Consider the following 18,652-nt stretch of genomic DNA (forward strand, 5'->3'; position numbering starts at 1 on the left):
AGCAACCACGCAAAGCAGTCACCCGGTGATAGATCGAATACACGCCTGACGAGAAAATGCGAGCTGTACCTCGTCGTCGATGTCTGTCGTGACTTCTCGCGCATGCGGAAAGGGAATTACGAAGGATTGTTTTAGACATTGCCGTCGAACTTTGGCGTTTCAAAATGGGAAATACAAAAGCGATCGGATGTGCTCTGTACCACAACGCTCAAACCGCACCGTAAAAGACGTAGTAAGCCGTCATAGTCTTCCTTTGGACAAGTGAGGAAACAAAGAATGGGCTGTGAAAGGGCACATGGAAAACCCTGTTTTGGGATGCAAAACGCCCGGCTTTACCTCACTAGGTCACCCCGTAGACAGTCTCATATTCACATACTTGTAACCAGGGTATGTGCGAAACAAGAATGCTCGTATTCTTTGTTTGTAGAATTGGGCCTCTTTATGGTTGCTGCTGAGGAGAACCAATCGCGATCGAGATATATATACATACCGATCGGTCTCAATCGTAAGCGCCTCATCTTATCGGTGTCGTACGAGCCTTTAGGATCGCGACCAAAGCCGATTGAAATCTAACTCGTCGATCGCGACTGGCTCGCTTACGAAAGCTGCTGAAAGGAGCCATTAGGAATATAAATTAGATCCAAGTCAAGATCGGTGGCGATCAAAAGTGAACAATTGCGCGGCTCAATGTGTCATTGATGTTTACTGATATACTGATTATGGCGTAGCGCGCTCGTAACCTTCTCGCGGCTTATAAGTGTGACATTATACACTCAAGCCTGAACTTCCCGAAATGGAAGTGCATTGTCATGTCAAATGATTCTATAGTCGGCAAGCGGCGGCAACCAGCGACCACAACTACACAGGCGGAGATGTTTCCGTTCAAGTGATCACGGGATCGACAGCCATTTTGGATAAGCTGTGGCACCCGCTATAGCCGAAGAAATTTCTGAATTAACTGAGCTTCCCTGCTAATCAGAGAAAACAAGGATCATCTTAGGATCTGTAAAATACAATCCTAATAAGCAATTGAATCACATATGCATAGCATCGGGTCGCTCAGCATTTCGTGGTTTCGTTACGTGGTCGTTGGCTTCGTGTGAACTGTCTTCTTTAAGAAAGGGTGTTCGACTTTTTACGTTTGGTTTTACTTACGAAGCCCTTTCATTACGCTAGTAATAGCGGGTTTGCTGGTATAGCCAAAGGGTCGCCTACCAATCAGGTCCAATAGTATTCTTGTTTCTTGCGGTAACAGTTCTATGGATACTGTGCACGATTTTCAGCTGTCGTCAGCATCGCCGTAATCTTCAGAATGAAGTGTGTTAGCCCCTGGGCCACGCGCCGTATAGTGTCAGTGCAGGAAAAAGGATGCGAGGGAAGCCGAGAAGGATTGTGGCTAGGTGTGGTGGCGTCTTCTCTCGCGCACAAGGAAGGGGAGTGGCGAGGATGTGCATCGCACACATTTTGCGCAGACAGGAGGGGTGGGGGGCGGAGAGGGTCAGGGAGAGCGTAGCATGATGAGTTTCCGCTTAAAATCTGGCCGCGCCTGAACCGGGAGGCGTATTTCCAATTGCTAGTAGGTACAGCGGGGCGTGGCACTTGCGGAGATGACGGACGTCTGCGCGCAGGCGCGAGTAAGAGCGGGTGCGACAGAGGAAATGGGGGAAGTTTTGCTCCTTCAAAATACGACTCCGCCTAGGTACTACGGAGGAGTTTCTTGGCGCGCGTTGTATGCGCTTGTCCCTAGGTGGGCCGGCAGAAGTCGCGGGGCATGGTAGTGTTGAACTCAGCAGTCGAAACTTGGTGGCTCGACGCAATTATATTTATTTGATCATGTTTGTACTAATGAAAACAACGTGTCATTATTTCATATTATTGGCGGGGCCTCCAGGGCGCCCAAGCGGTAGCGGGGGCATCAAGGCTGCGCGTGCCAGGGGAGTATAAGGTCCGCTGTCCGCTTTCAAGGACAGCCAATTTTTTATGCGAACACCCCCTGGCATGCTTCGGCCTCTGCGGCCCCAACCCACGGGCAACCCTGCTTCCAGCTTTGATCCCCCCGCTGCCGCTTGGGGGCCCCGCAGATCCTGTGCCACCTGCTTTAAATAACCTGAGGTGCTCTCCTGAGGCCTCCGTGTGCCGGTTACATGTGCCCTCCTGGAGCAGTGCTTGTAAAAAATCCGAACTCTCATCGCGACGGAAGAAGCGACCCGCGACTTATACAGCACCAGTCAGAGCATTATCCCTTCAAACACATCGATCACCAAGCGGTGTCCGCGCCCACTGCCTCACCGCACGGGCAGCCAGCGGCAGAGCGTATAAACTCGACCGCACTCCGCAATGCCGGCATGTCTAGGGAACAAACGAATACAACGCGCTCAAATTAACCTCCTCCGTAGTGCCTAAGCTGAGTGATATATTCAAGGAGCAAAAGCCCCCAGATTTTTTCTCTCGCAACCGCTCTTACTCGCGCCTGCCCAGAAAAGTCGAACGCGGTCCAAAGCACCACACCCCGCTGTATCTACTAGCAATTGTAAAAACACAGCAGCGCGCGGCTGGGAGTGGCCGGACATATCCAATTTCGGAAGTAATCCGCGTTAGCCTCGAAGCCTAACCATAGGGAGATAGCCGATAGCTTCTTGTGCATTGTGTTCTTGCAAGCCCAGTTTGCGGTGAAGCGAGAGATAGAACGAAGGAAAATTCCCTCGCCGTTGCTGCCACTCTTCACCCCGCCAGCGTTCTGAGAGGGGGTCCGTGGTCATCGGGCGAGGTGTGTGCATATATGCATGTGCGCACGTGACACCATGATCATTAGCTTGGTTTATAAGATAATGTTAACAGCAGTTTTAGGGCTGATAAACATACTACTTGTACTGCCCTATAGGTGTGTAATAATTTGCTCTTGCAATCAATGTTCCGTTTTCGGGCAAAATTGAGAATTTATATTACGGCTTAAGGAAATCGTTATTCGACTGACAATGCGAAGTGCATAATTTAAATGAGAACCTTGCATACGCTTTGTCAGAAAGATCGCACTGTACCTGTGGCATTCCGCGGTTACATCCCATTGAAGCTGAGACAGGTGGGGTTGCGTTTCCACAATACGAGAGGGACGTTTCACTGGACATGAATTCGCCAGGTGATCGACATGGCTGGTCAGCATATCGCCCAAGAATGCAAGTGTATTCCTCTGTATGCCTGAAGTCCATTCCTGCGAAGACCACACAGAGTTCATGTAACTGTGAGATTCGATATCTCAACCAAAGGCTTGGCTGGGTTACGAAGTTTACCGCAGTGCATGTGGAACTTGTATCATGTTCAACCATTGCAGTTTCTTCAACCTGCTCCTATAGAGAACCACGCGAGCGCGATCCCATTCCACAAGTTCAGAACGTCGCTCCCGCGAATGGACTATGAACTTGCGATATCGTCCTCAATAGCCTCAGCCCAGGCAATTAAGCCAGTGAGCAGCCGAAGCGGGATCCACAAATTCAGGAAACGTCATATATGTAAAAGAGATCACGCGATAAAGCTTGAAGCTATTGTTTACCTGTCGTCTCAGTGTCATGGAAAATGACGAATTAACGGTAACCATAAGCTGCCACACCGCAGCCGTCGTTCAGTACTGCTTTTGAAATACGGTATATTTATTTCGTATGTCACTAAAATTTTATTTCCTCTGACACAACCTGATGCAATCTCTTATTACAAAAACAAGTGCAATTTATGGAACGTGTAAGGAAAGTCTGGGTAAAAAAAAAAAAAAAACATGCTTGCCAGAAATTAGCGATGCTGACTCCCCTAACACGAATATTTGAATCGCTATCATAAACCATTTTCTCGTGGCTCCTTTGCTTTCGTGAGAAAGATAAAAGCATAGGGTACAGTAAATAGAGTGAAAAATAAAGCAGTCAGCACCACTGATGCACGCGCATCTCTGTAAGTCTCGTCGCCAGGCCTTTGACCCCTGTGGTAAATTCATTAGGTTCGCACACGCACTCGCGTATCCGCACCGAGACAGCGGAAAATAGCCCGCTATTGCAATAACCAGCATGTTCAATTGTGAAATCGGCGCGTCTTTTTTACATTGGATAACCCTCGCGACGCTGAAGCTCGTTGCGGATCACTAGGACACCGATGAGATCACTGAAAGGAAGCAAGGTCACACTGTACAAGGCGCTGGTTTCATGGCTATGAGGCACTGGTGTGTGGTGTGCACGCACTGATTCTCGCTGGAGTTTGCTGAATTTTATACTGTAAACTGCGATGGTTGCATTTTTACCACACTGGTCTCAGCATACAAGGAGTGCATATGCTGTTGCATATTAAATGCTGGATACGATTTGTCGGCAGATGCTAATCTCCTCTCCTAAATAACACTGTACTTTAGGATCATAAACTTTTTTGTTTCATATCGCAGCTTGGAATAAAGGTGCGTGAGCTACAGCGTTTGTGCACGCATATATCAGATTGAAGATCCCTCTTCCTTGTTTTTCTTTTTTACAGCAAAGTTGTATATGGCTAAGGTCTCGGAAAAAATTGGAGGACGCTTAGGCATTGCCGTTAAGAGTGGAACGCGATAGCATTCAAAGGCTCCTGTGTTTTTCATCCTTCTCAGCAACTGCAGCTTATGTAACCGCAAGGTTTACCGGAAAATGCTGGCGGTGAACGCTATACACGAAGGCAAGGTTGCTGGTAGAAACGTGTACTCGTGCGTGGGACCATCTCCCTTTATAGTTTCGCACATTTAAATGTTCAATCTGAGAAGAGCTAACACAAAAGATATGCGCTGTCGGTGTTTTTTTTTTCCTTACATCCGTTTGTGGGCTGCATTCTGAAATCTCCGAGGAATAACTTTGTAAAGGATGTAAGACAGGGTACGAGCAACTTTTGTGGCAGAAGAGTGGTTGGATATGGGTGGTTTAAAATTTTGTTCGCAATTCAGTTTGCCCGACGCGGGACGCCAGATTTTTCGCGACACGGGGCCCCCAACGCGATTGCGTTAATACTGCATGCGCTTATTGAGCCATGCCGAACGAGAATGTGGGCACCTCTTCGGTGTGACACCCACATCACCTATCGATATTATGAGCAGTTATGTTCGAGCCGTGCTATGGGTAGGACGCGTATTCTGCGCACCAAGGAAAGGAAGCGTGCCCTCCAAGAGCGACGGCGTGAGCAGAAGCGGGAATGGGCGCGAAGGTGGCAAGAAGCCGCGAACGCCGAGCGCGCGTCGGTCAACGAGCCTGGACAGTCAGGTAACCGCCTTCCGTCCGACGAAGAAGAGCAGCGTGCCGGTGAAGATTTCCTTCGCGAAGAGAAACGGGAGTGGGCACGGCGGCGGCAGCGGGATACCACCGACAACGACCTGGCCGCCAACGCCAAGCGTAAACACGATGCCCGTCGGCACCATGAATACCGCTAGGATAATAGGTACGCATTCATTGCTATACACATGCCAATGTACCAGCTACGTGTCGTCGGTCGCGTATAGACATGATATTTCCTAAAAATAACATTTGACCATCGTCCTTCAGCCCATGGCCATCAATCATAGGGACCATAAAGCGGTTATCACTATGGTAACAAAATAAAATAACTATGGTAGAATTACAAAGTCGCATGTATGTATATTTATTCAATGAATATGCTAATCACTATAAAGAGCTTCCCTGGTCATCCACCTTTGCAGAGTTTAATGTCAACATCTGCTTCTCCTTCTTCTCTACATGATTACGGTCGAAAATCTGGTTCAATCTTGCAAATGTTGGCAACAATCTGCGCCTAAAGTCGCAACGCTTACGCCGATACCAAGTTTGCAACGGTGCGGGGACATTTTTTTCAATATTAAGAGGACATTTCTGTGCGACCACTTTCCGGCAGAGGCTCGGCGGGCAAGCTCTGAGCAGCTCCGCACGCTCAGGCCACGATGTTTACGGCTACGTAAATCACCGTTGAGGGTGAGGATATCTCTCCCGAAGAACTCAATGAAATCGCTAGGTGAACCACTGCATTATACAAGCGAAAACACATCAGCAAGTACCCGCTCCCGCAGGGCGGCCGAGCCACCGACACGACACGTGGCGGTATTAAAAGCCAGGCTCGAGCGAGTGTTAAAAAACGGCTATCCACTGCTCCGAGACTGCCTCGCCTACCGAAGGAGCACTTTTGAATCATAATCCGTCCCCATGGACGACCGTACATCAGGAAAATCGGCCACCTCAGAGTTGCCCAGGCCCTCAGTAGCACCGCTACGCTTACGGAGGCGGATAATGGCGGAGGATATTATATGTCTGAACATGGTGCAAAATATATATTGGTGGCAAACACAGTATGAAAGCGCTAAACCATGGCCTACGCCTATGTGAAAGCGGTACTTATTGGACAAGAAAGCTACAAAGTCAGTGCATATTTCGCATCCTCCGAAAATCAGGACAGGGGGGTTATTCGCGACATTGATCCAACAATCGAGAGAGAGGAGCTCAAATGCCTGATCATTCAACCCAAGAATGCAAGCGCTCTCGAGGTGAAAAAATTAAAGAACTCAAGCACGGTAGTCATCCAGTTTGACGGACTCAAAGTCGCGGACTGCGTAAAATGCGCTCCCAGTTTGGTCAAATGTTCACTGTATCGCAGACAACCTGAAGTTTGCTATGCATGTGGAAGGCTTGGCCACAGAGCCGATGTTTGCCCAACTTCTTTGCAATTTGCAACCTCTTTGCAATTTGCCGCGGCTGTTGTGCGAGCAACCAGGATGATCAACACGAATATACATCGAATTGCTCCCTTTGTAGAGGCCCTCATTCTACGGCTTACAAAACCTGTAAGTAAAGGTTTCAAATTCAGTTTGCAGTTAGACAACGGAGAATTGAACGGTGCAACTGTGAACAATCCAACCAACCAGCTGGGTCACCAACCCCTCTGAACCCAGCCCTCAGCAGCTCCCAGAGATCCAGGAGCTGATCCCGATTCCCTGGCAGCAAGGATGGTGGCTGCCAGGACCGTGACCCTTCTAGAGGACGCTCCACGGAACGCTCGTTTTCTAGGGGCCCCAAACCATCCAGTACCCGCTTCCGCTACAGGGGCCACTCCCGTTTTAGGGGACCAGGAGTTCCGATCCAGGAGCCTGCTAATTGTCGTACCACATGGGCTGACCGGGTCAAGGAATCGCCGAAAAAGGTGACAGGGGGTAAATCGCCAGAGCCTATTGGATAGCATAGTTCGAAAGAGAAAAATCTTCGTCATATTATGCAGTGGGGCAGCACACAGCAGAAATTGCAGAACTGAAGAAGGCCAGCAAGCGAGAGACAATTCAACCTACTCAGGCCCCTGCGCCAGAAACTTTCATGGAGATCCATGTAGCTGAACCGACTGTCAATGACCTACACAAAAGAGGGCGTTGGAGATTCATGCATCAGACAAGAGCACCAGTGTTCGTAAATGGAAAAAGATACAGATAAAATTGGCGAATTCCTAGACAAAGTTCAAATTATAATCGACAAACTCGCGGAGGCGATCACAGCACTTGCGTTCAGATGCAATAGTATGGAGCGCCACATTTGTGCAACGGCTCCAATTATATAATTGGAGAAAGAGGATAGTACCGGCACTGAAAGGTCGGCAGCGGCTACACTCCATCGCATATTATAATACAAGCTAAATACTACCTCCCACCTTGGCAGCACATCACAGGGTAAATAATGTCTGGCAGTGGACCTGTAGGGGACTCGATCTAAAAAGGATTGTCCTCCAACAGCTCATTCGCAGCCTCCCAGAAAAGCCATATGTCCTCGTAATACAAGAAACACTCACAGATAAGGTCTCCCTACCTGGCAATAAATCGCATACCCAGCATGCTGATCGCAAAAGGGGCATCAGCACGTTGGTAACAAACAAATGTACGTTCGTACGCCACGCTTTCAATCTTGAATCTAATAAGATTAAGCAATCGCTCGTTCAAATCTTCCCCAGCGGACAGTTCAAGACCAGCATACTTATACTTAACATATGCCGTACAACCCAATACCTCAGGCAAAGATTCGCGAGAATCATCAACAGGGCCACAAGCAAGCCGAAGACATTCCACTCTTGGTGGACCGAGACATGAATGCTCCGCATCAAGCATAGGGGCACCCACTAGCTAACCACAAGGGTGTTGACCTACGGCAAGTCACAGTCAATAATAACCTTGCAATTATAGCAGATTTGGCTTTTCCGACCAGGATCGGCAACTCCTGCTCTAGGGATACCACACATGGCCTTTTTTCATACGGAATGTAGAGTCGGCCTTTTTGTCCAACCTCCACGTGGACCTAGGTAGCGATAAGAATATCCTGGCCACCTCCGTCAGCGCGAGAAGCGGGAACCTCAAACAGTTCACTATTACAGACTGTGATTACTTTCGCAAGATTGGGGTGCGAGCACAAATACAGGACTCAGCACTTAGCCTAGAGCAGTGGGCTGCACAGTTAAAGCAGGATATCAGGGTGGCGACGAAAAAGGTGCAGAGTGAACTGGAGGTGGACAGGATGAATGGCAACGTCGCTAATCTTCTATAACTCTTCTTCTAAATCTCCTAAAACTCCACTGTTAAACAGATGGAAAGGGCAGGAACTAAACCGAAGGCTCCGAAAAAAGGTCGCGGAGCTCAACAAAGTTATAGAAGATCACTATCAAACCCTGAGAAGACAACAGTTGGTGTGAGGTCTGCAATTCAATAGGCAGATGAGAGTTGGAACTAAACAGAATCTACTAAAGTATTTGCTCAATCACACCAATACCAAGTAAAACCAATCACAAGGGATAGCAAAGGTTCTACGAGGGGCATCACAATCAGAGACACTAAATACCGCACTCGGAAGACTCGCTCGCAAGTATCTGCCAGTGGTATACTCGAGTAACCAAGGCTCATCTCGCCCTACAAAGGCTCATCTTGCCCCGAGCTAGCTAACCCCTTCAAATTATACGAAATGAGGGAAACACTGCAAAATGTACATGGCAGGTCGGCCCTTGGTCCTGATGGCATACCCAACCTGGCCCTCAGAAACTATGACGACGGCTTCATAGAATAGTTAACAAAGGAGATTATTGGAATATGGGAGTGAGGGGCCGTCCAGGAGTCCCGAAAAATGGCCTCGGTCATCCTCATTCCAAAGCCTGGAAGACCCTCGAGTCTCGCAAACTTCAGACCCAGTTCGCTCAAATCTTGTGTGGGGAAGTTGGCGGAACATGTCATACACAATCGCATCTACAAACACATCGACAAACAAGGATTGTTTCCGTGCAATGATCGGCTTTCGTCTTGCCCTGCCAAAGCATGACGTGATGAAGCTCATAAAGTGTGAAATCGTAGACAACGCCACGAAAGATATAAGACGCATCTTAAACCTAGAACTGGAGAAGGCGCTCGACAATGTATCCCATGCTCACATTCTGAACTTCATCTCGGAGCTCAATTTGGGAGAGGCCTTCCACAAATACATAATTTCACACCTCAGCGGTCGCACGGACACGCTCAAAATCGGTGACCACCTGATAGTCTACTATCAGCGACCAGTTCAGTTTATGTATCTCTTCCCGCATGATAATTCCACTATCATGCAGGAGGAGATACATAGGTCAAACTGATCGCTGCCCTAATAAAAGGCTAAAGGAACATGATTGCCATGTGCACCGGGCTATACAGGGACACTTAGTAAGTCACTGTCACGACTGTGGACGAAAACCGAATTTTTATCCTTGTGAAGTACTAAAAAACCACCCATCACATCTTACGTGGGAGATTATTGAAGCTGATTTCACAGCAAGGGCTGGTAGCACGTGCGTTAGCGCACCATCATTGTGCCTATCCCCGCAGGAAGTAACATTTCTTGATTTAACCTTGCATGACAGAATTGCGTGTTCTGTGACTCATGATGGTGTATTCTTCTTTTGGTGTGACGTTTTGTGAAGTGTTGTGACGACATGTCCTGACGCTTTCTTGTAGCTATATATTTCGTGCAACTTGCCAAGAAATCAGTTGGAAGTCAGCGCTCTGTCCCTTTATCTGGCCGGCTCGGCTTGCTTATTCCCTTCCACGTTGCGCTGTACCGGTTTTAGAATGCGATGCCACCTCGCCCAATCCTCAACCCTAGTTGTGCCATCCCCAGAGCAGACCCCATTCGGGTCCTGGGCATGTTCCTCGAATACAGTACAATACGACGCTCAACAAGCACGCAGCCAAGACCGGGAACATGATCAGGCTCATCAGCAGAGTCTCGAAAAAGTGTGGAGGGTTCAGGAAGACAACCTCCTCAGGTTATTCCATGCTTTCCTCATGAGTCATAGTTTATGTGGCAGCCATGCACAATTGGTATAACTCTAAGAGGAAAAATTGAACATGCTCATGAGAAAGAATCAAAAGAGTACTAGGCATTTCTTTACGGGTGAGCACTCACCTTCCTATGCAACTAGAGTGCACAACACAATGAACGAGATAATCGAGGCCGAGGAGAGCCGGTCCAAGTGGCCCGTCGGTCCTGTACCCCAGCTGGAAAGAAGATCGTGGCGGTTCTCGGGATCAACCCTATCCACATGTAAGAAAGGTAATATCGAATCTTAGAAGATGAAAGGAACAACCTACAAGTCTCAGCGTTTCTACGTAATGTTCATCCTCTACACAATGTAGGCAGACGCAGGGCAAGAGCCCTCGCCCTCCTCAAGAATACCAAAGAAGATCCCTACTCGGCATTTTTGTCAACACAGCCCAATATGGAACGTAGTCTAACTTGGCCATAGCGCTCATTCATCACAGCGGACAAATAGTGAATGCAGCTTTCCTGAGGTGTTCAATACCATACAGAGAGGAGCAGGTCGCAGTTGCTATAGCACTCATGTAACAGCAAAACAAAATATTCACTGATTCGAGATCAGTGGTATGGGCTTTTGCTTCAGGTTCCATCGCCGAGGAGGCTTACAAGATTTTCAAGAACAAGATGATCTCTCTGCGAACCATCACGTGGTCCCGCCGCGCCTCGACCCCCACCTTGACTCCTTGTCCAATTTCAATGACATCGCCCATTCTCAAGTACCCGCACTAACTCACCGCGCGGAAGCAGGGGCGAACTCACAGCCCGGGGTTCTCGAGTTTCGGAACCCTCTCACTACTTTCAACGACATTACTAAGCACAAACACCTGGGTAGGAGGACTTATCCTCTCCTTCATGGCGAACTGGCTAGATCCATGACGTCCACATTCCGCATGCTTCAGACTAAGCCCTATGGCAACTCGTCCTTTTTCATACGATTACTCCACAGGCTTTATACTATAGTTGCCCCGACTGTGGGGCTGTGAGCAATCTAGAACACACACTCTGGCGATGCCCTTCGTAACAGGGACCCAATCGCATCACGCAAGAAAAATGGAGCTCTGCCATCCAGAGCTCAGAAGTTTCCCGACAAACTTGGGCTACCCATGATGCGGCGGTTAGGCTCGGCCTGCCAGTCCCCACGTGGGAGTGGCGCGCAGCTCTGCCCTAGCGCAGGGTTTCTCAGGTCCTTGCCAATAATCTTTTGTCTGTCTGTCCCTTTTGACTGTTCGGAAAGCTATGTTCTTGAACGAAAACACGCAAATGCAGCGGCGCCTTGTTTTCAGTAGTTCGTATTTCTTTGCTTTTATTTATTACATATCAGGAAACATCAACAAGGGCTCATTGCTCAGCAGACCCACAAGTTTACATTTCGTGCACGTTCACCGCACTTCTTATGTCAGAGTCCATAACGTGTTCCTGTAATGGTTCTCTATTTGTTCCTGAGTGATGACGCAACTGATAACTGCCAGTTATGGCGCTGTTGTGAGGACGCACCAAATGAACCCGGCAGTCGTTCGGATGCGTTAGAATGGACCTGGGGAAGCCTCCCGCCGATTGATATTATTACGATATCATCGAGCGATGCTCAAGGGGCGAGCCGCCGCGAGAACGACGACCAAGTCTCAGCCCTTGGCGCGAGCGAGTATCGGCCTGGCGGACTGGCTCCAGTGTAAATATCATGTATATAGCCTCTCTCATCTGTGTCTTTCCGCGCGTAAAATTCTGGTGGAGGTCAGCGATCCCCGTCCTCACGACGGAACTCCGGAGTGATCGGTACATCGAGCTTGTCACCATGCCTCCCGGTGACGAGACCACCTCTGCAAAGGCTTCGGTTTGTCCGAGTGCTCTAATCATCACGGTTGCCCAACATCACAACCCTGGTGTGTTTTCTGGCCTGGAGGGAGAAGACGTTGACGAGTGATTCAAGCTCTATGAACACGCCAGCGCTAATAACAGGTGGGACCCAACGATCATGCTCGCCAATGTCATCTTTTATCTCGGCGGCACCCCACGCGTGCGGGAACAAGCACATGACGGCGATATAAACAGTCGGGACAATTTCAAAGAAAAGTTCAGGGAACTGTTCGGCGACCCCATTGGGCGCAAGGCTGCCGCGAGAACGGCCCTTGCGTCTCGTGTTCAGACATCTACAGAGCCGTACGTTTCATACATCCTCGACGTCTTCTCTGCCGCAAAGCTGATGATACTATATCTGAAGCAGATAAAGTGTCGCATGTGCTGAAAGTCATCGCTGACGATGCTTTCAATTTGCTTGTTTTCGGCCACGTTTCGACTATCGACTCCATCATCAAAGAATGCCGTCACCTTGAACAAGCTAAGAGCCGCCATATCACACATCACACCACGCAGCTACCCAACATTGCTGCTACGTCGACACGTGAGGGCCGACCGCGTCAGACCACCCCCTGTGACGACGTTAGCCGTATTGTTCGACGTGAGCTCGAGGCCGCATGTTTGCCAGCTTTCTCAGCGACACCTCCCGATCCACCAGCAACCACGATTGCGATGATTCGGGCCGCCGTCAGACAGGAATTTGAGAACTTCGGTCTCAGCTCCGTGGGTTCATCGTCTGCACCCACGATTCCCCAGTTCTCTAGCAGCCCTCGTCGTCCCCGGCAGTTCTTTCTCTGCCACATCTCGCCGCAACCCGTCCTTATGCCATATCCCTGATGACAGGCCGATCTGCTTCCACTGCTGTCGCATCGGTCACGTCGGTCGTCACTGCTACAACCGATGGCCACCACCTCCTCGGACATCCACCGCCGCTCATTCCCGCCCCTTTGGACCGTCTGTTCCCTACGCCACCCACCATGACCCCATTGCCGCTGATGCTCCTGCCCCGAAACTTGGCTACAGCCGCTGGCCCCCACCTCGACGCCATCAGTCTCGTTCGCCCCAACCCCGTCGCTTCGCTCCGTCGCCTATCGCCTCGCGAATCCAGCTGGAAAACTAGGCACTGAAGCTACTGGAGGTGAAGCTGTGTTGTCCACCATGCCCTCAAATCCTCTGCTCACGTTACACACGAACGAAAACCTTCTTGACGTTGACGTTGATGGCTATCCTGTCACAGCACTCATCGATACAGGGATACAGAAAAGTGGGATAAAAAAAATAAACTCTGATGTCTCACCGGCCAAAACCAGCATTTCAATGTGAAGCACACACAGTAGTTGGGTGTAGGAATCAATTCTGACGCACTCGAGTTCTTGAACGGGCACAAAAATCTAAGTAAACGCGCGGTCTTTCTTTTTTTTTGCATTTTGCTCCCATTGACGTAAGGTCGCCGCGGTCTTGATCAAACCGACGACCTCAAGCATAGCAGGCAACGCCAGAGTCACTAAGCTACCACAGCAGGTGAGAACCGGGTTAGTTGGTTTGGATGCTTAATAGCAAGTGCAGCCAAACCTCGCGAGAAAAACAAAACCAAAAAAAATGTGCGATAGTGAACACAAGCACACACATTCTTAAATACAGCACAGTCCTTAATCGCGAAAAATCTGAGATGTCTCGGAAAGGGTACGAAGAGGAGGGGAGCTAACTTCGCTTTTTTGCATACGCATTACATATGGAAGAAGTGCCGGTTATTAAAGTAGGAAATACCGCGTGGGGGCTTTTGACGGGATTTATCTATAGGTTGTCCACCGTGTGCATTGGTTTAAACGTTGACGTTGCGCATATGGAAAAGAAGTACTTACCAAGGGTCATTCCACCCTCCGCGGGAACGGAGGCAAAGCCTTGCACCCGTGGAAACTGGTAGATGGTAACCTTGCCGAAAGAGACAGTTTTGGGCGGTCGCCTCTGTGGACGTCCTGCTGGTTAACCGTCACCGATACGTGATTCCAGTACCAACCAGTAACCGCAGGGTTGTGTCCGTTGGTGCAAATCCCACACTTCTTCGGCTTTTTCCTGCACCTTTGACATGATGATAATGTTAACACTTAGGGCACGTACCCACCAAGGTACATAAGCCAACATTCTGGCAGTGGTGAATAAACAGCCCATGCTGCACCTTGAACGCTTTCATTGTTATCATAAACTATAGAACGCACTTGCTGCATCCATAAAGGCAATGTTTAAGCTATGTTTCTAGTCATATCAATGAAATTATGGCAGAATAATAAAGCAAGATGGAGCATTGTTCATAGTTAGTGGCAAGAAATGTAGCTGTTCGAAATGTTTTAGGTTTCTTCAATAAGTTGCGTAAGCAACAAAGCTTGGACATTGGTATTTACGCTGATAATGTGAATTTTTAATTTGCTATAGTTGCTACTACATACCAAAATGGCTAGCAATCACCATTCTAGAATGACTTTCATTTTCATTTTTTTAACTGACTATAGTAAGAGGGCATTCTAGAGTAACCACAACACTATACAGACGGTTAATGGTAGCCGATGCAGAACTTATGCAATAGCGAACTTTTTCATGCTTCATGGCACAGCGAAAAAGTCTCGCGCTCCTGATTCGGTGGTCTTCTTGTGGCAAAGTTTTTTTAAGGCGGCATTATTTTTTTACTTTTGCTGTACTTGCACTTTTTTCGTATACTTCAGTACCACGGCTGACGTGAAGGGCCCCTGCGAAGGGAGGCCAAGCGACCCGTGGCGTAGCCCAGTGGGAGGAAAATTCCAGTCTTAAGTATACGCTGCTTTAGCGGCCGCACATAAATGAATAATGACGTTTTTACGTTGTTATTGTTAACCTTAATGTTAATGTGTGCCACACTGATACGGCCCGCCCCCATCCACTGGCTAGAAACACAATGAGCACATAACATGCGATGGAATAAAAAGGGGCCCTATCAATTTAGCAGTGGCGGGGCTCGTCAGTATAGTTTATACAAATTTGTGAAAGGTACCTTCGCCGTAGCGAGTGCCCATTTTAAAACGTGCTCATTCATAGCCATTGTGACCTTCTAGATAAAAAAAGAAGGTTCCAACGTCGCTGTTTCTGGCGAACACTGCCCAGCAAAATTATATTCTTCCAAAAGCACATTGTACATACACAGTTCTGGACACGCTTTAAATTTATGAACTGCCAGAACACAGATATTTCCAAATCTTGTCATTTGAATCGGTAAAGAAATAGATTCCGTATTATGAAGCACAACGCTTTCAAAAAAGCATTTCCTATATAACCGTGGTTTGTGCGGGCGTCCGCGAATACAATAGATGAGGTTTAGAATGCTAAAATACCTCAAAGTTGGGCGATTAGGTAAGTATTCATGGTTAATCGCAGGGCCTACAAAAGACGTAAGAAAAGAACTTACCAGTCAAAAGTTTACCCACAACCAATTCGTTGTCATTGTGCTCATCACTTACTGCTTCTCGTGATTCTCGAGTAATGAGGACGCTTCATTCATTGGTACCTGGTTGCCATGAGGAGTGTCATTATGCAGGCAGTATCAGGCTCCGCAATTAGCAACTCTCTGGATTACCGACATCTAGTGTTCCCTTGAAACAGAGATTTTTGCCAAACACAAAAAAATTGAAGTGTCCATCATGAGGCTCCGGTGCCGTATACCTACGTTGAACTTCTATCTATAGAGGTTTGGTCTGGCCCTCTCACCGTTGTGCTAATTCTGCGGCGAAGCGGAGACAATAGACCATTCCTTGTCTTGCAGGTGTTTTTTCTGTTATAAGAAAACGGCTACTTGAAATCCCGCTTCGCAATATTGGCCTAGATTTACCAGTACATGTGATTCTATTTTTGGAGCCTCCATTATTGGGTTCAGTCACATAAATGTTTGCTTGGTAAACCAAAATTAACTAATTGAAACCAATCAGTAACCACGTTAGACTGATCGTCCTCCCTCCCCACTACAGCTTTCTTTTATTTATTATCGATTATTATATCTTTTTAGACACGCTTTTCTTCGGATTGTTTTTTTTCCCACACACAAAAAGTTTACTTTTAAGCTCCAACGTTCAAATTGTTAACTCCCTTGCTTTTTTATACACCTAATTGAACCATGCGATTCCTGGCCAATCTCCCACTGTGGGTATGTGCCACAACAACTCAGGACAACAACAACCACAACAACAAGAAAAACCGTTTACGGCGTGCTTGGTGATAGCAGTGTCACGCAATGCATCGAACGCGCGGCAGCGTTGCTTCGAACACGGCGCAAGACTGCGTCGCAATTGTGATTGGTGGACTAGAGAGCCTTTTCTGCGAATGTGCAAAGAGCGTATTCCGCAAGAGTCCATCTAGTGGACTGTGCATGTCGGCCGCTGTGGATTAGATGCAGCTGTACGAGAGAGGAGGAGGCGAGCGTCCCTAGCCAATCAGCAGCGGCCCAAATGCCCAGTCCTCTAGGTAGACTTGTACAGAATACTCCCCCCCCCCCGCTACCCCTCAAGATTGTTCATTTGATACATATTTACGCCATACGCTGTGATGCGAGTTTCTGGATTGCTGCGATGCTGTCAATACATGGCGGATGGAATAAATACGTTTTACAAGTACGTCTCGATGTCTGTCACGACTAACTGGCCACGAGGGTGGGTTACTGCAAAATGCACTGGAGATGGCTACCTTTGGCAAGCTGTGGGGGTTCAATCTGGAGACCGGGGAATTCGTAGTATACTTTGAGACACTCGAGTGCTTCATCGACACCAACGACATTGCAGGAGAAAAAAAACTGCACGTCTTCTTAACTACTGTTGGCGAAAAGGCTTACCGGACGCTCAGGAGCTTGCTTCGTCCAAAGACGCCCACAAAGGTGGCATACGAGAATGCCTTTGATGCACTGCTATAGCACTACACTCCCACGAGTTCCGTGGTGAAGGAAAGTTAGCGCTTCCAGCAACAAAAAGAAAGGAAGCATAAATTTAGGACGGACTTCATTGTGGGTCTCAAGAAACAGGCAGCAATTTGCGCGTTCAGCGCGTTTCTAGAGGAAGCTCTGCGGCATCGACTAATAGCCGGCGCTCAAACATATCCTATACTCTGCTGACTGTTAGTCGCAACCGACGGTGAACTGACTTGGGAACGCACCTGCACTATCGCTGAGGCTATGTAAGCGACGGTGAGAGGCACTCAGCAAATGGTCTCGATGAGAAGCGAAGTTCTGGCTGCGGGCGTCTCCGACATTCACTGGCAATAATAAGAAGCAACAGGGCGGCGTCAAGAAGAATGTACTGGCAAGAGCGCCAGGGGAAGTGCATTCGTGAAGGCTGAAAAAACAGCGTCGCAAGGGACTAAAGCTTTGTTTCATCGCTGTGCGGGAAACCATGCGCCAGAAAGTTGCCCATTAGTTAAGAGTACTAGTAGTTACAAATGTCCGAAAAAAGGGCACTTAGCTTATATGTGTAAAACCAGCGTGGTTAAGCAGCTCGGCTATACTGTCGTGGCAAATGTGTTACCCACGCGGTCTCACACAGACAAAAGTTAGGGCAGGGCTGCTATTACAGTTACGTTAGAATTAAATAGAAAGGAAGTGACCAAGGAGATGAATAAGGTTGCTGCTGTGTCGTGTACGTCCGAATCTGAGTGCGTGAAGGTATTTTCCCTCAGTTAGCTTCACACAAGCTAATGTGAACTTAATCACTTACAATGGTACACTTGTTGGGATTATAGGGGTGATGTTGATGCTCCATACTATGATCAATGATATTTATTGCCGATGGTCATAGCAAAGGATGCCGAAGGAGCTTGGATGCCAACATTGCTTGGTCGAGACTGGCGGAACAAAATTAAAATTCGGTGGCATGAAGCCATGAATGTGAAGAGTGACTAAGGCGGTTGCGCTAATTGAAATCTACAAAGATGTATTTGGACCTGGCCATGGCACTATGAAGGGCTTCAAAGCCAGTATTAAGCTAAAAAAAGGAGTTACGCCAGTCTTTTGTAAGGCGCAGCCTGTGCCTTATGCTCTTCGTGAGCAGGTTGAGCAGAAATTCATGTGCGTTGAAAAGGCAGGAGTCATGTACAGAATAAGGCCCATTGCTTGCGCGACGCCTCTTTATCGTGCCTACGAAAGATAGAAGGCTCCCTCGGTGCATTGACTATCGTGTCACTGTCAATACGTCAATAGAAGTTGACCATTACCATCTGCCCTTACGAGAGGATATTTTCATGACATTGCAAGGCGAAACGGTCTCCTCGATCATAGACCTATCAAAGGCATATCTGCAGCTTGAATTAGACGAGCTAGCACAGGAATTTCTTACTGTATACACGCAACTGGGCGTTTTTAGGTTCCAGTGCCTGCCTTATAGCGTCGGGTGCGTGCCTGTCGTATTCCAAATAATAATGGATGAAATCTTGGGCTGCTTACCGGGAGC

General features: G+C 48.2%; 1 protein-coding gene across 4 annotated transcripts in view; it reads right to left on the bottom strand.

The window, feature by feature from the left end:
- The window catches only part of LOC135908258 (cysteine/serine-rich nuclear protein 1-like), a 108,090-nt gene that overhangs the window by 53,329 nt on the left and 36,109 nt on the right, over positions 1-18,652 (bottom strand). The window contains exons 2-4 of one of the 4 annotated variants that reach the window (XR_011510150.1): positions 14,063-14,279; positions 10,434-10,525; positions 3,039-3,208 (exon numbers count right to left, since the gene is read on the bottom strand). Coding sequence is in view for 1 of the 4 variants with exons in the window: in XM_070530119.1 (XP_070386220.1) it covers positions 3,039-3,208; positions 14,063-14,072 (180 nt within the window). In the remaining 3 variants the exon portion in view is untranslated. Of the gene's footprint in view, positions 1-3,038; positions 3,209-10,433; positions 10,562-14,062; positions 14,280-18,652 lie in introns of all 4 variants that reach the window. The other 3 variants (XR_011510149.1, XR_011510151.1, XM_070530119.1) reach the window with 3 other exon arrangements.

Source organism: Dermacentor albipictus, unplaced genomic scaffold (assembly GCF_038994185.2).
Source record: "Dermacentor albipictus isolate Rhodes 1998 colony unplaced genomic scaffold, USDA_Dalb.pri_finalv2 scaffold_48, whole genome shotgun sequence".
In the NCBI taxonomy this organism is placed as follows: Eukaryota; Metazoa; Arthropoda; class Arachnida; order Ixodida; family Ixodidae; genus Dermacentor; species Dermacentor albipictus.